General features: G+C 45.7%; 1 protein-coding gene across 1 annotated transcript in view; it reads right to left on the reverse strand.

The window, feature by feature from the left end:
• ARMH1 (armadillo like helical domain containing 1) overlaps positions 1-22,756 on the reverse strand; it is a 56,056-nt gene that overhangs the window by 30,847 nt on the left and 2,453 nt on the right. The window contains 4 exon segments of the mRNA XM_066269391.1: positions 920-1,116; positions 2,100-2,266; positions 3,181-3,249; positions 8,803-9,030. Coding sequence (XP_066125488.1) covers positions 920-1,116; positions 2,100-2,266; positions 3,181-3,249; positions 8,803-9,008 — 639 coding nt within the window. The 5' untranslated portion in view covers positions 9,009-9,030.

A 22,756-nucleotide genomic window follows, 5' to 3' on the forward strand; every position in this document is an offset into this window, starting at 1 on the left:
TTCTTAGTTGTTCATTGATTGCTTTCTCACATGTGCCTTGACCGTGGGCCTTCAGCAGACCGAGTAACCCCTTGCTGGAGCCAGCGACCTTGGGTCCAAGCTGGCGAGCTCTTTGCTCAAGCCAGATGAGCCCGCGCGGGACCTCGGAGTCTCGAACCTGGGTACTTCCGCATCCCAGTCCGACGCTCTATCCACTGCGCCACCGCCTGGTCAGGCCCTCCATATATTTTTTAACAGTCTTTTTTTTTTCTATTATTGATTTTTATTTTGAGAGAGAGAGAGAGAGAGAGAGAGAGAGAGAGAGAGAGAGAAACATCAACTTGTTCTGCTCATTCATATCAACACTGATGCTTGTATATGCCCTGACCAGGGATTGAACTCGCAACCTTGGCATGCAAGATGATGCTCTAATCAACTGAGCTATCTGACCAGGGCCTCTAATTCCCTCCTTACAAGGCACGGTGTTTTCCTATGGTCACCATGCCCCAAATAGGACTTTGCTTACATTCCAGGGCACTGTCCAAGAGGAAGGCAGAAGCCAAGAAAAAAAGGTTTCCCAAGCAATGGAGGTCTGGTCTCTTCACTTACACACTCTACAAATGCATCACGATTCTTTCCCTATCAAATTGACTCCTTTAATCTTTTCTCCAGTCCTTTCATCATTCTTGTTCTTTTTCTCAAACACTTTTAAGTCTGTCAACATCTTTCTGATCCTTAAGTAAACAGGACAAATCACTCTGATGGGAGACATGAACTCTTTGCCCTGCCTTGGCCTTCTAGAAGTAACGTTGATTGAACAGCCGACGTGCAGTGGGAGGCTGAGCTCTGTTTCTCATGCCTGCATGGAGTGCAGCTGCGGAGGGTAATTGTAAGATTACTGTGGGGACCAGAACCACAGCAGCATGCAGCCTGGGCTCACCTGGGCAGTCCTGAGCGTCTGCAGGGACAGCTGCTGTGCTTTCGGGGATGCAGAGGGCAGTAAAGCTATTAGACCTTTGTATACTTGATTCTGGTACTTGGGATTACCATGGACCAAAGAATCGAACAGAACCTGAATTTCCTCCTGGGTCTTTTCTGACTTAGACTTTGCCAAAAATTCTGCTATGGATCGTACACCTGAGCAAAGGAGAGAGGAAATGCTAAATTGGAAGGGATTTATGAAAACAATCCTCACTCAAGATTACATAACATGAGGTAATAGGATTAAGATGTATTTAACCAAGCAAATCAATCAGAAGCTGAAGTTTAGTCTCATGTTGCTTCATTGTCTTGTTCACCTCTGGCTATGTGGCTGAAGAATTTTGTTTCAGCATAGGCATCCCGGCTTATCAAGATGTTTTAAAGTTTAAAATGGCTCTGCAAAATGCATAAATAAAAAAACATGCCTTTTTTTATTGCTATGTGGTAACACATGCATAGTACACAGCAGTTTACAAAATGTTTTGACAAATACCAAATCATTTAATCTCAGAAACTATACTGAGAGGGAGGTGTTAGTCCCATTTTATGGGTAAATATACCGAGGCTCAGAGAGGCTGTGGGGGACACACAGAGAGCCACGACTAAAGTGCAATGAAGGACATGCTTTGAAAAAGGGATGCGTAGGCGATGGCATCTCCTTCATGTGCCTCAGTCAGAGCACTTGCTAGATGACACTGAAAATCCGGGATTACGGACCTTTCTCACCACCTGTAAGCTCTTTGAGGACAGGGACTGTACGTTACTCCCAGCACCTTAGCATATACCTAACATCGCATTCAATGATTTTATTTCAGTTTTATTTCTAGAGTTATTCATAACTCAATTTCACAAAGGATTTTAGACAATGGCTCAATAAATCTTTGTTGAAAGGATATATTTAAAATAGAAAAACTATTTCCAAAACCACAACAGAAAGATTTGAGCAAATGATGAATCAGGAACACCATAAATCTCGATTTGCTGGTGGTGACGTGGATGGGAGCTGAGCCCACTGGACAAAGTTCTTCCAGTGCAGCCAGTTCCGTGACAGTTTCCTGCAGTGGGGCTGGTGCCGCCCCCGCTTCACCCAGGCCCCGAGGGAGACCTGGGAATTCACCATTGTCGTACACAGTACCCACCGTAGCTCTCACAGATGAGCTCCTTGTACTTCCTGCCAGAGTTCGCAATAACCTGAAGTAGCTTGATGGATTGCTTCTTGTCCTCTTCTTTGATCCTCTCTAGCCCAAGTATTTCCAAGAGTGTTAGGACACCTCCAACCTCAAGAAATTCTCTAAGGTACCGATTACTGTCCAGAGGGATAGAAAAGTAGAGATAAGACACTTGTCAAGTTTCTTGGCACTAAGTTTTCTAAGTGATCTCAAGGTCCTTTCTTCACATACTTAACCCTCCCCAGGGAGTGTGGGTAAAGTGACTCAATAGTTGGGAAATTCTTCCCTTTGCATTCAGCAGGAAATGTAAAAGTTCAACACAACGAACATTTCTTGTGTTTGGTTTTCTAGCATCTGTTCTTCTTGTAATAGCACCTCAACTGTCCCTTGGGGAATCACCCCTCCACCACTCATAAGACATGTGGTTTTGGTAGGGTAAGCAGGTGACAGTGTATGTCATTCTTCTGACTGCAGTCATTGATTTGGGGACAGGTGTGTGACCTAAGTTGATCTGTTGAGGCTCAAAACCCAAGACTTTCTTGGCACCCCTTGGGAAAGAGAGGCTCTTTTTTTGGTATGGTTGAGCTATAAGGATGTATCTCTGGAGCTTCTGGGGATCACAGCACAGTAAGGTCTATCGATACAGAAGGGAACAGGGCTGAGAAATGGAGAAAAAAAGAGGGAGAGACCAAGTACCAATGACATATTTTAAGCCCCTGGATCTAGTCAGACCTGAAATACGGATTTCTATTCTCTGGGCTTTTCAGTTAAGTGAGGTAATAACCCCCCGCCCCTTTTCCTGGTCCAGTATGAGTTGATTTTCTGTATTTCACCACCAAGAGGATGCTGACTAGTAGAGGGTCAATGGAGAACATGGGAGGAAGGAGCAACTAGAATAGGACCACATCTGACACTACCTGTGGGCTCATCCTGGGGGCTACTAGGTACCCACAGATAAATAGAAGCCCTGGTCCCATGTAGTGAGAATGCCATGGACACTACGAGCCCAATATGCATCTGAGAACCAGAATCTCTCCAGAATAGAACTCACCTGCTTACAGCTGATAAGAAGATGCCAATGGACCTTAAAAGCTTCTCTAAGCATGAGCCAGTCATATAGCTGTATGACAAGTTAAAGAGTGAATTTCAGGGCAGTTTTCCACATAGAAACCAGATCCTGTGTCTGAACCTGGTACCACCAATGCACCCAGAATGACCAAGAGCCGAATTGAGCCCTTTATCTGAGAAGGGCCATTAGGTTGAAGGAGAAGGGCCACCACACTTGGTAGGGGGAGGGGGATGCTGGCAGGCATGTTCGTGGTTCTCCTGGCTTTCTAGAGAGCAGGTGCATGGCAAAAGCAGCTGGTCAATTTTCCAAGCCTTTCTGTGCCATGACCTTGGGTCTCAGCATAGTGCATTACTTTGCACCTCATTCTTAGACTTCTCTAAAAATAATCAGCTTCATCATTAATTCTCAATTTTGTACTTGCTCAAAGCTTTACACTGGAGGTCACTATCTTTATGAAGAATTGCATGTCTTCCTAATAAGAACAACAAGGAGATAGCAAAAAATTAAACTCTGATTTAAAACACCTCAGTATTTAATGTTATTTTTAATGTGAGCCTTTGCAAAAAGCTTCATTGTAATAAAGCACTCAGAGCACGCATCAGCTCGGATACAAGGTATGAAATCAAGCCGCAACAGCAAAGAAACCAGTCAACAATTACTAGGCTCATAACACATCACAGGCTCTTAGAACACTTAAGAAATTAGCTGAAATTATTGCAGCTCATGGAGGATGACTGAGAGCTTCCAAGACTGATAAAGGCTAATGTAATGGGTTGGAGGTAATGGTGCTTTGTTGGGGGGGGAGGGTGCATGTGGCAAATTATCTCTGCTGCACCCTGGTTCCCAGGATGCCAATGAAGTAGAGACAGATTGGCTCATTAGGAAAGGCTCTTTACTGCAAAAAGTGTTTGCTCTGAAGCCAGGCTCCTCTGCCTGTTGCCACTCTAGCTGGGGGCCTGGCTGTCAGCCCACATGGTAGTCTATTCCTCCACCCTGCTCCCCCAAACCCCGCCCCTATTCCTGCCCTCTTTCCTTCAGTTATCAGCTAGGCTGACCAACTTTCACCACCTTCCTTTTCCTCTGTCCTAGGCTAGTCCTATTTTCATAGCCCCTCCCTTATATGTGTTTTTGGTCCATTATTTCAGCAATTAGTTCCAGAAGTCTGCCACAGTATCAGCGGTAGCAAAGCATTTATTGTATGCCAGGCACTGTGCTAACTACTTTGCTTGCGTTGTCTCATTTAATGCTCACCACACCCTGCAGTGGGTGCTATTAGTATTTCCATTCACTTTGTGAGGAAACCATCTCAGACAGATTAATGACCTGTCCAAGGTCCCACTGTTAACTGATGGAACCAGGATATGAACCTAAGCAGTTGAACTCAGAGTCTGAATTCTTACTGCCAGATCATCTTGCCCGTAGCCAGTGGAGGGAGTGGAGCTATTTATGCAGAGCATCTCCTTATATGGTGTTGGAGTTGCAGCTGAGGACCTGCACTGTGCACGGGGTGGGAGACCCTGAAGTAGAATGGGTGGCATGTGGGCTTTGGGCCAGACAGAACCGTCAAACCTTACCTCTTCCAATTTTTCTTGTAAATTACATTTTAAAGGCTCATCTTTCTTCCTCTTCTCCTCCTCCTCCTTCTTTTTCTGAACTGAGAAGCGGGGAGGCAGAAAGACAGATGCCCTGCATGTGCCCGATTGGGATTCACCCGGCATGCCCACCAGGGGGCGATGCTCAGCCCATCTGAGGCATTGCTCCGTTGCGCCAGAGCCATTATAGCGCCTGAGACGGAGGCCATGGAGCCATCCTCAGTGCCTGGGCCTACTTTGCTCCAATAGAGCCTTGGCTGTGGGATGGGAAGAGAGAGATAGAGAGGAAGGAGAGGGGGAAGGGTGAAGAAGCAGATGGGCGCTTCTTCTGTGTGCGCTGGCCGAGAATCAAATCCAGGACATCCACACGCTGCGCTGACGCTCTGCCACTGAGCCAACTGGCCAGGGCCGAAGGCTCATCTTTCTTATCTATGAAATGGGATAACATCAATCACTTATTGGGCTTGGTGTTAGGCTCAAGTGGGACATCTGTACAGTACATAACTCAATGCCTAGAAAAAGACTCAATAAATGGTAACTAGTAATTTTGTCATTATAATATACAAATTCTTAGTTTCACTCAGATATTCTTGAAGTTCAAGGTTAAAAAAAGGGGTTTGAGGCTTATGTGGGATTAGGTGGTAGTTAATTGTGTAAAACATAATGACGTTATATTGATTTGTTTTTCTTAAAAATCCACTGTAACTGGAGGGCTGGGGAGGAGAAGTAGGGTCACTGATTCAAAATACTATGGTCTATTTTCTCTGTGGTATGACAAGGTCACAAAAAGTTAGGAAGCCATGTATAATTTCATGTGTAGAAACTGAATGTACATCTGTGTATTAAAAGTGTGGCTCATTCAGTTGTTCATTAAGCACTCTGTTGGCACTTAGGGTGTGTGATGACTGAGAAGAAAGAACTGGTCTGAATACAGAATTTTTGGGAACACCGTCATTTAGGGGTGGGTGGGAAAATCCTGCAACAGTGACTGAGAAACAGAAGTGGATAAAGGTAGAGGAGAGAGGAGTGTAGGAAAGGGCTGTGGTCAGGCAGGGTTGGGGCCAGGCCCTCAGTGTAAAATGTAAGGGGGCACCAGAAGACTCAGTAATCAACTCCTATTTCAATACATTATTAAAAAATAAAAATTAATATGAAAATCCATGATAAAATATTTATATCAAGGTGTTAAAAACAGTCTGTGACCTGCACAGGTCCGATTCAGCCTCACTCTCCCCATTCTGTGGTCAAATGGAAAACATCAAGTAGATAAGGAGGAAAAAGAGTACTCTAGATTTGGTGTCAAAGAGGTTGCTGATAACCTTGGTGAGGTTAGTGTCGTGAGTTGTGGGGACAAAGCCAGATTACAGGTACTGATGTTTCTCAAAGCACCACCTGTGAACCACCGCATCAGAGTCACCCAGAATGCTCATGAGAAATAAGGAGCCCAGGGATCCTCCCTGATTCTGCTACATCGGGACCTTGGGGTGGCGGTAGGGGGACACACTGGCAATCTGCATTTCCAACCTCTTTCATGGACACTAATATCTGAGAGCATTGTGGTCAACCTAGTGATTATTTGCTCAGTGGTATTCCCTTTGGCTTGTGTTCCAGGCCTAAGTCTGATTAATAATCTCATTAGTGACTTAACTGTAAGAAAAAAAGAGCTGTGTTTACTGAAGCCTTCAGTTCTGTGTAGCTGCAGACTCTCTGGCTCACTCTTTCCTTTAGTTAGCAAACATATATTAAGACCCACTGTGTGCCAGACAGTGTGCTAGGTGTTAGAAACAGAGATGTGTAGAGCAGATGCAATTCCGGCCCTCACTGGGTTTATAGTCCAGCGAGGGGAAGAGAGATTAAGAATATAATAAAATAATGGCATGACTACTGAGATAGAAGAAGTGCTATGAGGATACATAGCAGGGAACCCAAGTTAGTCTGGGCTCTGGAAAAAGGACTTCCTGAGAAAGTGATGTTTAAATTGAGACCCGAATAATGGAGTAGAAATCAGTCAAATAAAGGAGGGAGTTTAGAGATGGGGGGAAGGTCCAGGAAAGGAGAAAAATGTATCTAAGAAAAGGGTCTGAGATGAATCCATAGAGTGTTATGGGCGCACAGAGGAGGAATATGTTCAAATCTACCCAGAACTCAGACTATAACCTTGGTGGTGACAAATCTATCTTCAGCTCCAATCTATCTGTAGGGCTCCTGAGCACAGGCACCTCAAACTCAACATGTCCCAAACCAAACTTATCTGCCCCCCAAACTTGCTCCTCTACATGTATCCTCTTCTCACTGAATGGCACCCCAATTACTTAGTTTCCCCTAAGCTAGAAATATGAGCCTCATCCTGGATGATCTAAATGGAGATGGTCATTGTATAAATGGGTATGGAGCTCAGATTCCAGAGAGAACTGTGTGCAGGGTACACATTTGAGAGTCCTTAAACTGGAATGGTGTTGACATCATGACAATGGATTAGATCACTCGGAGAATCTGAGAGTGAGCAGAAGAGAGGGAGGTGGAAGAGGGAGGTGGAAGTGGGAGGTGGATGGAGTCCCAAGAAGTGCCAACATTTAAGGGATGGCTGAAGAAGAAATGGAATGAACAGAAAGGAAGGAGAAAACCAAGAGAATTGGTATCACAGAAGCCAAGGGAAGAGTGTTTTGAGAAGTGGGAATGGCTGATAGACAAATGCCATGGAGAGGTCATATATAAAGACTGAGAATGTCCTGATCAGACAGTGGTGCAGTGAATAGAGCATCGACTGGATTGCGGAGGACCCAGGTTCGAAACCCCGAGGTTGCCAGCTTGAGCATGGCTCATCTGGTTTGAGCAAAGCTCACCAGCTTGGACTCAAGGTCGCTGGCTCCAGCAAGGGGTTACTCGGTCTGCTGTAGCCCCACGGTCAAGGCACATATGAGAAAGCAATCAATGAACAACTAAAGTGCCGCAATGAAAAACTGATGATTGATGCTTCTCATCTCTCTCCGTTCCTGTCTGTGTGTCCCTATCTATCCCTCTCTCTGACTCTCTCTGTCTCTGTAAAAAAAAAAAAAAAAAAAAAAAAAGACTGAGAATGTAGTCACTGGGTTTGCAACAACAGATAATCATTGGTAACTCTGGCCTGACCAGGTGGTGGCGCAAAGGATAGAGCGTCGGACTGGGATGCTGAGGACCCAGGTTCGAGACCCCGAGGTCGCCAGCTTGAGCGCGGGCTCATCTGGTTTGAGGAAAAGCCCACCAGCTTGGACCCAAGGTCGCTGGCTCCAGCAAGGGGTTACTCGGTCTGCTGAAGGCCCGCGGTCAAGGCACATATGAGAAAGCAATCAATGAACAACTAAGGTGTTGCAATGCGCAATGAAAAACTAATGATTGATGCTTCTCATCTCTCTCCGTTCCTGTCTGTCTGTCCCTGTCTATCCCTCTCTCTGACTCACTCTCTGTCTCTGTAAAACAAACAATCATTGGTAACTCTGGCAAGTCCTAGTGGAGTGGAGGGGACAGAAGTCAGACCGCAGTGGGTGGAAGAGAAAAGAGAGGTGAAGAAGTGGACATAGAGACCAATAACCTTTTCTAGAAGCTTCATGAAGTACAAGAGCTGGAGAAACATAGTTTGAGATAGGGATTTAATAAGGTAGAAGAGATCTGAGCAGATATAAACACTGATGAAAAAAGATGGTAATGAAGCAAAGTTGAGGCACAGGAGAGTAAGAATAACGTCTCTAAGGACACGGGAGGGGATTCAAGGGTAATACCAACAGAGGATTCGTTCTAGACAGAAGGAATACCAACCTCAACTCTGATGGGCACAAAAAAGGTTAGGACTGAGAACGAGGATATATTTACCATTTGGAAAGGCGAGAAGTTGAGGGAGTTCTTAACTCTGGGATAATATTTTGACCACCGTATGTTCTGTTCTAAAATCTTAGAATGGAGAGAAGAGTTCCCTCAATGATCTCTCCTTTTTTCTTTTGAAGATGGCCTGTTTTCCCCCTTGTTCAGCAAAGGATACGTGAGTCTCAGCCAGGTGGTCAAGCGTGCCAGGAACAAGCTGGCCCCCTGAGAAAACTCCTGCTCTAGTTCAGGGGCAGTCTTGCCTTGGTTGGTTTTAATGAAATTGTTGAGGATGTTACTCCTGGTGGCTTTTCCAGCATTGTCCCAATCCTGTAAAAAACTCAAAAGCCGGCTAATTGCTGCCTGCTCCTTTATAGAAGTCATGATCAATCAATCCTGAAGTTGGCTGCAGAGGGAAGGAAAACAGCCAGGTTACCAAAATGTTAAGAACCATTCAAGTCCTGTGGGTTACTCGAGGGATTTTGCTTTTCTAGCAATCAACTGGAAGCAGGGAGCCACTGTTACCCAAATGGATATGGTGACATTCAAAATATACCTCTATGACTGGTCACTTGCTACTCGAACAGGGAAGATCCAGTTGTGTTGTAATGGAATATTAAGAATATCAAGGTAGGCCTGACTGGGCGGTGGCGCAGTGGATAGAGCATCAGACTGGGATGCGGAAGACCCAGGTTTGAGACCTCGAGGTCGCCAGCTTGAGTGCGGGCTCATCTGGTTTGAGCAAAAGATCACCAGCTTGAGCCCAAGGTTGCTGGCTCGAGCAAGGGGTTACTCAGTCTGCTGAAGGCCCGCGGTCAAGGCACATATGAGAAAGCAATCAATGAACAATTAAGGTGTTGCAATGCGCAACGAAAAACTAATGATTGATGTTTCTCATCTCTCCGTTCCTGTCTGTCTGTCCCTGTTTATCCCTCTCTCTGACTATCTGTCTCTGTAAAAAAAAAAAAAAAAAAAAAAAGAATATCAAGGTAGGAAATGTTTGCCTCAAGTTTAAGGGCTAAAACTTCAGCCCTTTGGCTTCTCTGCTGATGCTAGCAACTAAGAGGACCACAGGCTCCAGCCAAGATGAAGACACTTGCTAAATACCTGTGCCTCTCTCCCCCCTCACTTCACACAGGCTCAGAGATTTGGGGTCTTTAAAAAAATTATTTATTTACTTTATTTTTATTTATTATTTATTTATTTTGGGGGGTATTTTTCTGAAGTGAGAATCAGGGAAGCAGAGAGATGACAGACTCCCACATGTGCCTGACTGGAATTCACCCGGCATGCCCATCAAGGGGGCGATGCTCTGCCCATCTGGGAGGTTTCTCCGTTGCAACCAATGCCATTCTAGCACCTGGGGCAGAGGCCACAGAGCCATCCTCCGTGCCTGGGCCAACTTTGCACCAATGGAGCCTTGTCTGCGGGAGGGGAAGAGAGAGATAGAGAGAAAGGAGAGGGGGAAGGGTGGAGAAGCAGATGGGGGCTTCTCCTGTGTGCCCTGGCCGGGAATTGAACCCAGGACTTCTACATGCTGGGCCGATGCTCTACCACTGAGCCAACCGACCATGCTTATTTTTAATTTTTTAATTTATTGATTTTAGAGAAAGAGAAGGAAGGGAGAAAGAGAGAAATATGGATTTGTTGTTCCACTTATTTATGAATTCATTGGTTGATTATTATTTTTTTTTTTTACAGAGACAGAGAGAGAGTCAGAGAGAGCGATAGACAGGGACAGACAGACAAGAATGGAGAGATGAGAAGCATCAATCATTAGTTTTTCGTTGCGCATTGCAACACCTTAGTTGTTCATTGCTTGCTTTTTCATATGTGCCTTGACCGTGGGCCTTCAGCAGACCGAGTAACCCCTTGCTCGAGCCAGCGAACTTGGGTCCAAGTTGGTGAGCTTTTGCTCAAACCAAATGAGCCCGTGCTCAAGCTGCGACCTCGGGGTCTCGAACCTGGGTCCTCGGCATCCCAGTCTGATGCTCTATCCATTGCGCCACCACTTGGTCAGGCCATTGGTTGATTCTTGTATGTGCTCTGACGAGAATCAAACCTGCAACCTTTGCGTATCAGGATGCTGCTCTAACCATTTGAGCTACCTGGCTGGCGCTTGGGGTCTTTAGAGACCTGGCCCTCTCTTATGCCAATAAGCCAAGGTAAAGTACTCCTTAGTCTTGTACCTTGGGCTTTTGTACTAACTCTCTTAAAAACAACTTAAAAGAAAAAAGTTAGTGGGAAGAAAAAGTTTCCATTCCATAGTTGGATTAATGGGCTGTGGTTTGTAGGAGCCTGTGTCCTTGGGAGAGTGTTTTCGGTGGGGGGAGGGAAGGTTTAAAATAAACCCGTTTTCCAAAAATAGTTGTGATTGAAAGTGTTATTATCCATAACAAATGTTAGTGCTGATGGGAGAGAGGCATGTGTGATTCTTTTGTCTAACAGACAAGTGAAAGTCATATTTCACATTATCATGGGGTTTTCTGTGATTTACAGAATATTTGTGAAACATTACTTGCAGTGGCCATGATTGATATGGAGAGAACAGCTTGTGTGTAGGGGAGATGTGTATTTCACGAAGACGGGTTCAACATGAAATTTACAGTCCCATAAAGTGCTTCTACATCTTTGCCAGAGATCTAGTTAAAAGGACTTTACAGTCTGAAACATCCTAAAATTGATTCTAAATTAACGTTTCCTCACATGTATTTGAGATATTGATGGGGCCCAGCTATCAGAATTTTATTAGGAAGCAATAATCTGAAGCATGCTGAGACAGACATACATACACACCAACCTCCTCTGCTCCCCAGAGGACACTGGATGTGTGCTTCTAGGAAGGGCACAACACAGCCTCTGGGATAGACAACCACGAAATCCTGTCAGCCTGAACAGCCAGATGAGTAACTGTGCATCAACCTAAACACAAAAATGGCCAAAACCCTTCATGGGATCATGCATCAATCACTGTGAATAATACTACAGCTCAAAGTCTGAGAATAACTCTCCGAGCCCGTGGCCATCTTCAACAGCCTAACTGGCCTCAAGAAGATGGGGATGAGTGACTGTTCTGGACCCCAGGGAGGAGGGGTTGACATACCACCATCAGCTTAATCAGGCAGAAAAGCACCCCGTGCCCCTGCCCTGCTGTGGATGGACCCATTCTAGGATCAAAACTCAAAGTGCTATTGGGGATGCACACAGCAATTCTAGGACACCAAGGGTAGGAAACTTTCAGCTGGATATTTCATATTAGGGCCATTCGAGGTTTCCTTGGACCTGTCTTCCCCTTCTTCTTTTTTCAAACAGAAAAGAAAACCAACAAATGGCAGCATTGAAGGTCACAGTGACACAGCTCTAAGTCAGTGACTATGTGGTGAAGACCCACCATGTGGCACAGAGAGGTGCTATGGGAGATGCGGAGGTGGACACGGCGCTGCCAGGGCCCTAGAGGAACCCAGCTCTGGTGCTAGAGTGGAAGAACATGAGATCTGATCCAGGCCGGGCTCAAGGTCCAGCTTTCTACTTGCTATTCAGTGAAAGATCAATAGTACCTGCCACATCCCTTGACATCCTCCGGTCTCATTCTAGAGGCAGCCACTTTCAATTCTTTTGGTTATTTCTTCTGGTGTTTACCTGTACATTTCCAAATAATGAGTTTATACTACTTGCTATGAGGGGAATTGTGTCCCCTTCGCCCCCTAACCCCCAGTACCTCAGAATGTGAATGTATTTCGAGCTAGGGTCTTTAAAGAGGTAATTAGGTTAAAATGAGGTCATTAGGGTGGACCCTAATCTTATATAATTTGTGTCCTTATGAAAGATTAGGGCACAGACACATACAGAGGGAAGACCAGATGAAGACAACAGGAGTCAGCCACCTATAAGCCAAGGAGGGCAGCCACAGAAGAAACCAACCGTAACACCTTATGTCCAGCACCTTGATCCGAGCTTCCAGAACTGTGAGATAAGTGTCTATTGTTTAAGCCACCCAGTCTGAGGTACTTTGTTACGGGAGCCCTAGCAAAACAAACCAGTACATTACTATTATTTGACTTACCAAGGTTAGACAATAGGTATATTCTGGCAGTTGAGGAATTAGCTCTCTTGCATCACTCATACCCCTATTTCTACCACCTTATCCTCACAATACTATAGTTTTCAACAATTTATAGTTAAATGAATAGTTAAGTGTTTGTAGGGTCCTGGCTGGGTTGCTCAGTGGATAGTGTTGTTCAGACATGTTGAAGTCATAGGTGGGTTTGATCCCCAGTCAGGGCACATATGAGAAGCAACCAATGAGTTCACAGCCAAGTGGAACAATGAGTTGATGATTTTCTCTCTCTCCCTTCCCCTCTTCCTCTCTCTCTCTTTCAAATCAATGAAAAAACAAGTTAGTGTTTACATTATTGGCCAAGTAAATAAAGATTGTGTACTCAAGCTGTAACCTATCACTTTTCTTTCTCTCATAAATTGGTTTTACCTGGAGTTAATTTCTTTTTCTAATTATTTAGTATTCTAAACACCTCAGGCACTAAAAATAGCTCAGTTGTGAGCATGGCTCCAAATGGGCAGAGCTTTGACCCCAGACGGGTGTTGCTGGGTGGATTCTAGTCAGGGCGCATGTGGGAGTTTGTCTCTCTACCTCTCCTTCTCTCACTTGGAAAAAGATGAAGAAGAAAAAAAAAATCAGCTTCCCTGGGATTGAGCCTCCCCAGTATCACTGCTGAGAAGTCTGACTTCATTCTGTTCCTGTGCCTTTGCCTATCTATGGCTTGTTTTTTCACTCTTGATGCTTTTAAAACCTCTATTGAAATTGTATGATAGGCCTTGGTGCAGGGCTTTTCATTTATTATACTAGGCTTTTGGTGGACTTGTTGGAGCATGGACTTTTTTTTTTTTAACTTTTACATTGATTTGAGGTGGGGGGAAGTGAGAGAGGGAGAGAATTGTCGTGTGTGCCCTAACTGGGAATGGAATCTGTGACCTCGGTAAACCAGGATGGTGCCCTATCCACTGGGCAATCTGGCCAAGACCCCTTGGTGGGCTCTTTTTGATCAGGTGCTGTGACTTTCAGTTTTTAGAAATTTATCAGTTAACAATTAGTCTTTTCACTGAGGAACTCATAAATGTCAGTCAGTGTAGGTTTTTGGGTTTTTTTTATTTTTTATTTTTTTATTTTTTTTATTTTTTCATTTTTCTGAAGCTGGAAACAGGGAGAGACAGTCAGACAGACTCCCGCATGCGCCCGACCGGGATCCACCCCGCACGCCCACCAGGGGGCGATGTTCTGCCCATCCTGGGCGTCGCCATGTTGCGACCAGAGCCACTCTAGCACCTGAGGCAGAGGCCACAGAGCCATCCCCAGCGCCCGGGCCATCTTTGCTCCAATGGAGCCTTGGCTGCGGGAGGGGAAGAGAGAGACAGAGAGGAAAGTGCGCTGGAGGGGTGGAGAAGCAAATGGGCGCTTCTCCTATGTGCCCTGGCCGGGAATCGAACTCGGGTCCTCCGCACGCTAGGCTTTTTTTTTTTAATGTAAGGTTTGTTTGTTTTTTCCTTCTGGGGTCCTCAGAGCTTCCAGAGATGCTTTTTCTATTTTCCCAGGGAGGGTGAGAAGGTAGGGTTGATAAATACCTGGCCACTGGCACCGGGGGGGGGGGGTAGGGCCTGTGTGCAGCCTTCCCTCCATCGCTCAGTTTTCCACCCTATATCTCATCCCTGCCCTTAAAACTATGCCTGAGGTCCCTGAATATGGACAGGCCTCCAGAGTTCCTTTTCCTTTCTCCTTATGCAGCAAGAGAGTTTACAGTAGTTGTTTGGCTGTTGAGAAAGTTCTAGGCTGGGGGCAAAGTGCTCTCCACACAGACTTTAGCCAGTCCCCATGTTTGGCTCCATACCTCATTTCTGACTTCTGTGGCAACTCGTGCTTCCAAATAGTAAGCCTCTTGGAGGTTAAACTGGGTGAACTGACTAGCTTCTGGTTGGTAATCAACCCTGCTGGCAGTTTGTCCATCCTTCCTCCCTCCTTTCCTTCGTAAGGCAATCTCCATGCTCTGGGATGACACTCCAACCAACTGAGCCATCTGGCCAGGACATTTTTATTAATTTTTAGAGAGACAGAGAGAGGAAGGGAGGGAGAGGGGAGGGGGAAGGGAAGCATTTGTTGTTCTACTCAGTAGTGCTTTTTCTGTTGTTGTTGTTGTTGCTTCCTGTGTGTGCCCTGACCGGAGACTGAATCCGCAACCTTATTGTTTGGGGACCATGCTCTTAACTGACGGAGCTAACTTGCCAGGGCCAGTTTATCTTTTATTTTTTTTATTTATTTTTATTTTTTTCTTTTCTTTGTATTTTTCTGAAGCTGGAAATAGGGAGGCAGTCAGACAGACTCCCGCATGCGCCCAACTGGGATCCACCCCGCACGCCCACCAGGGGGCAATGCTCTGCCCATCTTGGGGCGTCGCTCTGTTGCGACCAGAGCCATTCCAGCGCCTGAGGCAGAGGCCACAGAGCCATCCTCAGCACCCTGGCCATCTTTGCTCCAATGGAGCCTTGGCTGCAGGAGGGGAAGAGAGAGACAGAGAGGAAGGAGAGGGGGAGGGGTGGAGAAGCAGATGGGCGCTTCTCCTGTGTGCCCTGGCCAGGAATCGAACCTGAGACTCCTGCATGCCAGGCCGATGCTCTACCACTGAGCCAACCGGCCAGGGCCTCTTTTTATTTTTTAAAGTGAGAGGAGGTGAGTTAATAAGACACTCCTGCATGCGCCCAGACCAGGATCTAATGGGCAACCCAACTCTGTCTGGGGCCAATGCTCACAAAGGAGCCATCCTCAGCACCTGAGGCCATGCTCGAAACAATCAAGCCGGCAGGAGGGTAGAGGGAGAGAAGGGAGAGATGGTAAGGGAGAGAAGCAGATGGTTGCTTCTCCTATGTGCCCTGACCAGGAATCAAACACGGAACGTCCATATGCTGGGCGGCCACTCTATCCACTGAGCCACCAGCCAAGGTTCTGTTTGTCATTTTTAAAAATTAATTAATTAATTAATTTTTACAGAGACAGAGAGTCAGAGAGAGGGATAGACAGGGACAGACAGACAGGAACGGAGAGATGAGAAGCATCAATCATCAGTTTTTCGTTGAGCCTTGCGACACCTTAGTTGTTCATTGATTGCTTTCTCATATATGCCTTGACCATGAGCCTTCAGCAGACCGAGTGACCCCTTGCTGGAGCCAGCGACCTTGGGTCCAAGCTGGTGAGCTTTGCTCAAACCAGATGAGCCCTCGCTCAAGCTGGCGACCTCGGGGTCTCGAACCTGGGTCCTCCACATCCCAGTTTGACGCTCTATCCACTGTGCCACCACCTGGTCAGGCTGTTCGTCATTTTTTAGAATGCTTCAAGCCAGATAACATTCTGTCACCTCTCTTCTACCGTCCAAATACTTGTTGAACTTTCATCTGCTCTTGCCTTGCTACCTTCTCTGAACTTTAGTGACTTAATGTATTTTTATATTTATTTAGTGTTAGGTCAGTGAGGTTTTGAGAGGTTGGGGACATAAAAGGTAGCAGTCATGTTCAATCAGGACTGTCCAGTCCCTTATTATTTATCTCAACTGTTCTTCAAAGTAAGATTTTATGAGAACTGAAAAAAAAAATCATTAAATACAATTTTAAAAGGAATTAAAAAGAAGAAAACAGTGGGCAAAGGAGAGAACATTGCCAATTTCAGGAGTCGATTGCTGGGATAGATTCTGTATCTAACATTTTTCTTGACTACCAAGATTAAAGGGGAAATATTGTGGTGAAGGGAAGAGAGAATGATACAAGGAAAAGAAACTAACCTTTTTTGAGTGTTTATTAAGAACTTGTCACACATATATATAATAATATATATTGTATACATTATTTGTTTAATCCTCTAAATATCCCAATGAGGTAGTTATTATTATTCACAATTTGCAGGTTTAAAAAGCTTTGTTCATTTACTTAAGGCCTCACAGCTAAAAAGGAGTGGAAATAAAAACTGAACTCAGTTTTGTATATAATTCGAGAACAGGTTCTCTCCATTTAATTGAAAGCACTGCCTTGGATAGAGCCTCCGACTGGGATGCGGAAGACACTGGCTTGAGACCCCGAGGTCGCCAGCTTGAGCACAGGCTCATCTGGTTTAAGCAAAGCTCACCAGCTTGAGCCCAAGGTCACTGGCTTGAGCAAGGGGTCACTCGGTGTTCTGTAGCCTTCCCTCCACCCCCTGTCAAGGCACATATGAGAAAACAATCAATGAAAAACTAAGGTGCCGCAACAAAGAATTGATGCTTCTCATCTCTCTCCCTTCCTGTCTGTCTGTCCCTATCTGTCCCTTTGTCTGTCACCAAAAAAAAAAAAAAAAAAAAAGCACTACTCTTCCCTGGGCTCCAAAATGTCACCAATAATCTCCCATTGTCAAATTTGGTGGCTAGCTTGCAGTCCCATATTGCTTGACCTCTGATGGATTATAGATGACTCTCTTCTCAAAACTCCTTTCCTGACCCCACTCTCTCTTGGCTCTTCCGCTCACTCTGGATCCTCCTCAGATTCCTGGGCAAGTTGTTCTCCTGTTCTCTGTTTTCTTCTCATGCTCTGTAATTTCATGGGTGATGTCCTTCACTGTAATCAAGTTACATCTATAGGCTTTATGATTCCCAAATCCATATCTCACTCAGCCTGGGACTCCCTCCTGAGGTCCAGATTCCTGTGTCTCAATGACTAGTGGATGTCTTCATTGGAATGACTTACACACTCTTCAAATCAGTTGGCCCCAAATGAACTCATCAAGCCCTTGCACCTGCTCCTTCCCTGTGTTGGTCCCATTTCAGTGACTGGGTTACCACTCTCTGGGCCGCACAAGAGCTAGTTTTGATCATATCCCTGTCCCTTGCCTTCCTTATCTGAACTGTTGCCAGGATCTACCAGTTATACCTGCTAAACCTCCCCCAGGTCAGTCTATTTATCTTCCTCTCCACTGACACTATTTTCTTTCTCTTTTTTAAAATTATTTTAATTTAATTTATTCATTTCAGAGAAGAGAGAGAGAGAGAGAGAGAGAGAGAGAGAGAGAGAAGTAGGAGGAGCAGGAAGCATCAACTCCCATATGTGCCTTGACCAGGCAAGCCCAGGGTTTCGAACCGGCAACCTCAGCATTCCAGGTCAAGGCTTTATCCATTGCGCCACCACAGGTCAGGCATTTTCTTTCTCTTTTTAAAATTTTTTCTTTCTTTTTTTTTGTGAGAGAGGAAGGGAGGGAGAGAGGGCGAGAGAAAAAGAGAGAGAGAGGAACATCACCTGTTCCTGTATGTGCCCTAACTGGGGATTGAACAGACTATCTCTGCACTTCGGGACGACGCTCTAACCAACCGAGCTATCCAGGCAGGGCAGCACTGCTGCCATTTTCATCTACCCCTCATCCGTCACGTGGATGACTGCAACAGCCTCCTAATGGATCTCTAGGTTTACCCCATCCTAATCTCCACAGTCATGTGAGTTAAAAATGGACGTCTGATAGATTAAAAAAAAAAATGCAAGTTGAGATTCCCTGTTCAAAACTCTTCAGTTGTTCCCCATATTACCCCCAAGATAAAGTTTCAAACATCTCAGCCCAAAGAACTTTCATCTAAGTTCTGCCACAACTGAAACTGGACTCCTCCTGCCCCGCCCCATGCTTCCAGTGGGAATTAAGAGGAGGCCCCAGCCTTCCCACACTGCACAGACGACTCTCTAAATCCCCATGCTGTTTCTAAATCATGTCCCTCCCTCTGAGGTCAGGTCTCCTATCCTTCCCCCTCTACCTTGCCTCACTGCTGATTTATGGGCCACTTCCCCATGCTCGGAGATGACTTCCACACATAAGTCTTCCTATTTACCCAAGACCTGATAGGCAGTTTCCATATCCACATGTTCCATCTTCATATTTCGGGTGGCTGGCATCCTCCCTGGCACATAATGGGTGCACAAAGTGTTATTGAAATTGACATCCAACACACTATGCTTATAATGAGCACTTTGATTTTCTAACTCCACAAAGTAATTAATTAAACAGATGCCTTGGGTGCCAGTAGACCGACAGGGTAAAGTCTAAACTCCATGTGGCAATACAACGCCCTTCAAATCTTGGCGCCAGGCTAACCTCATCTCATCACTTCCACATTAACACAGACCGTGGCTTCTCAGCTCTCCAGGCCCACCCAGGGCCCTTTCCATCTCAACTGCTCTTCTGCCTCCAGGAATGGCCAGCCCCCTTTCTGCCCTTTGGCTAATTCTCCAAGACAACTAAGGGCTCCCGTTCTGTAGTCCCACTAATGCCATCTCCCCCTCTACTATGCTGTAAAACTTAACCATCCCTCCTGCTAGTGTGAGTTCCTCAGGGGGAAGGGTTGGCCTTCCCCATCTCTATGCACTGACAGCCTGGCATAAGGCCTGACACAAAATAGATGTTTAATAAGTACTTGCTGAGTAAATGAGAGAAGAAATCAGCCAGCTCCTGTTTAGATGGTTATATCTAAGTGTCTATGATATGTAGGTCCATAAAATGACCGGCTTCCCAAAGCTGCCATGTGCAGAGTGGCAGAGTCTCTGTCCAAGAAGGCCAGTGCAGTCTATGAGGCATTTTACAGCCAGGACAGGAAACAGCAATGTCAGCAGTGGTGTCATCTCTGGACACTAAGGACAGGGATTCAGTGCCATGAACGGTCAGTTAAATTGTAATTGGAGTGAACTGTTCCTCTGCAAACCATAATGTTCTTCAGCTGCAGCCAAATGGCATTCAAGAAGGGGGGAAATTTTTTTTGAAATGTCAAAGAAATTATTTCCAATTTAGTGCTCACAACCAGAGACTCTAATGAACAGTGGAAATGAGAAGCAAACAAATTAGCACTAATGGAAAATGGCTTTTGGAAAAGAGGATTTAATTTATAGTCAACTGGTCATGGCATGCAGCATGCAGTAAAACTCAGCTTCACCAGCTTGATCGCAAGGACTGGAGCTCACGCGGAATGCCAGAGAAAAATATACGTATGCCATCGTGCTTATTGGAATCTCTCTGTAAGTGGCAGCCAATTAAAATAGTCATTATTTTACCTCGGAGAGAAAATGGTCTGAAAAATCAAAGCACAGGAAATTAAAATCCAGATATAGGAACCTTGGTCCAAATCGGTTTGTTTGTGGCCTTCTAACCTTGGCAAGGTCTTCTGCAAGGACGACAAGCCTACTTTGTCTTCAGTCCAGGGTGGACTCTCTGTTTTTAATTTCCTCTCCATCTTCAGAGGTGATTAATAAATCTGGACTCATCTATAAATCATTTCTATAGCGGCCAAATGGTTCTTCATGCAGGGAAACTAAAATTACAAACTCTCAAAAGCTCAGCTCTTGCACTAAGCTGAGGGGCCTTAGCAACAAGCGAGAAGAGGTATTATAAAATCAAAAGGTTACTAGGTCTTGTTTCTAAAAAAACTTCTCAGAGGGCTCTCCCCTACCCCACCCCCCAAATCAAAAGACATGTTTCTAGAAGCATGTTCTAGGGCAGGGGTCCCCAAACTACGGCTTGCGGGCCACATGCGGCCCCCTGAGGCCATCTATCCGGCCCCCGCTGCACTTCCGGAAGGGGCACCTCTTTCATTGGTGGTCAATGAATGGAGCACATTGACCATCTCATTAGCCAAAAGCAGGCCCATAGTTCCCATTGAAATACTGGTCAGTTTCTTGATTTAAATTTACTTGTTTTTTATTTTAAATATTGTATTTGTTCCCGTTTTGTTTTTTTACTTTAAAATAAGATATGTGCAGTGTGCATAGGGATTTGTTCATAGTTTTTTTTATAGTCCGGCCCTCCAACGGTCTGAGGGACAGTGAACTGGCCCTCTGTGTAAAAAGTTTGGGGACCCCTGTTCTAGGGCATGGGCTCCCACCCTGGCTCACTGTCCCTAGATGGCCCTGGAGACAACAGGACAGTCATTGTGGACTGTTCCTGCAGGTTCCATCTGCAGGACGGGACAGAGGCCTGCTCCTTGGCTCCCTCCTGACCTCTCACTCTCAGCTCCCCATCCAGAGAGAAAGAGAGAGAAAGAGAGGGAAAGAGAGGGAAAGAGGGAGGGAGGGAGGGAAGAAACATTCTCTTTCCAAACTTCAGGCCCAGCTAAGGAGGGTGTCCTGGTCTTTACTTCCACCTCAGGGCAAATGCACTTCGATTTGTCATTTCCTTCTCGCAGACTCTCTACCTTCTGCTTCCCACTCATACCCTCTTTACAGACCCCTTGCCACCCATCACTTTCCTACAGATGCCCTTTCTGCAAAACCCTCTGCCTTCATCCTCTCCCCAGACCTCTCATTTTCTACCCTCACACCCCACTTTTACTCTCCCCAGTCGCCTTCTGCCCCTACTCCACTCCACAGACCTGCCTTCATGCTCTCCTCACAAAATGGAACTCTTTAAGTCAGCCATGATTGCTCTACCCACAGCCTCCTCACCTTCACTGCTCGATGCTTCATCTTCTTTGGCCTGATTTCCTATCTCCACTTCCTAACCTTCTTACTCCTGACCTTCAGAGTTCCTCCACAGTCTAGTCTCCCTGCCTACCTCCAGACTGCCTGGCAAGCCGCCTCTATTCCTGGGGCACCACTTCCGCACAGTCCTCCCTGGTGGAGACTGCTTTTTTTTTTTTTTTTGGCGAGAGAAGGAGAGAGAAGCATCAACTTGCTGTTCCACTTAGCTGTACCATTGATTGCTTCTCAGATGTGCCCTGACCAGGAGTTGAGCCGGTACCCTTTGGGTAAAGCTTGTGCCTTCGGGGTCAATTCCTAACTGGGGTTTGATGGGCGACTCAAGGATTGAGCTGGCAGCCTCGGTGCTCTTTTTTTTTCTTTTAAAGATTTTATTTGTTGATTTTAGAGAGAGGAGAGAGAGAAAGAAAGGTGTGTGTGGTGGGGAGAGGGAAGCATCAACCTGGAGCTGTTGCTTCAACCTATGTGCCTTGACTGGGCAAGCCCGCGGTTTTGAACTGGGGACCTCAGCATTTCAGGTTGATGCTTTATCGACTCTGCCACCACAGCAACCTCAGTGCTCTGGGACAACACTCTATCCACTGTGCCACTGGCCAGGGCAGAGGCTGCTTATACTCTTATACCCCAAAGATGTCTGGGTTGGCGGTGGGGCTGGTGTCTCCTTACCAAAGCCCAACCCGGTTCCTTACTCCATCACCTTCTTGTAAAAACCTTTGCTATTTGGAGGGTCATGCCAATATAGCTGAATGCAGCTGTATTGACTTTTATCCCTCCTCATGCTGTCATCCACAGATTCCAGAACAACCCAATTTATTCATCAAGGACTTAGGTACCTAGTTCACAAGCATCCTCTTCCCTTTTCCCTCAAGTCTTGCCACCATCCAGGAGGATTTTAATGATCATGTCTATACCTTAAGTGTCTTCTGTACTCCACTTTGGCCACCCACTCCTATGTCCATAACCTGAACTTTGTCATCACCTGGAACTAATCAAACGTCATCACTCCACTTCCTGATCATAACATTCTCATCCAACTAGTTTCAAGATATAAGTTCTCTAACTTCATTAGGACCCAGTCTGTAACATTTTTACACTCCCCTATGCAATGTAGATTCTAAGGTTCATCATCTAAACCTTTTGTCAGGATTCTCAGCTGCCTTGTCCTTTGCCCTTCCATTTCACCTACCTGATAAAACCCAAACCTGGGTCAACTGAACTAACCTCTCTGTACCCATTACTAAATGGCTGATTATTGTTGGGAGAAAGATACATATCACACAACCATGCAGACCACTGCTGCTACAACTTAATGGTCACCAACCTCAATAGGCCTCATAACTGTCCAGAAATCTGTATGCTGCTGCCTTGGTCCTCTCGTTCCCATGCTCCACTGCAGCTGTTTCAATCTCTCTCTGTTCTGCCCAAACCTTGTACAGCATCTCCAATCCTACTCTCACTGGCTGATATCAGTTCCCTATTTTACACCAAATAATATTCTCTCACCTGACCGGTGGTGGTGACACAGTGGATAGAGCATTGACCTGAGACACTGAGGTCCCCAGTTCAAAATCCGGAGGTCGCCAGCTTGCACATGGGCTCATACA

This window comes from Saccopteryx bilineata, chromosome 3 (assembly GCF_036850765.1).
Source record: "Saccopteryx bilineata isolate mSacBil1 chromosome 3, mSacBil1_pri_phased_curated, whole genome shotgun sequence".
NCBI lineage: Eukaryota > Metazoa > Chordata > Mammalia > Chiroptera > Emballonuridae > Saccopteryx > Saccopteryx bilineata.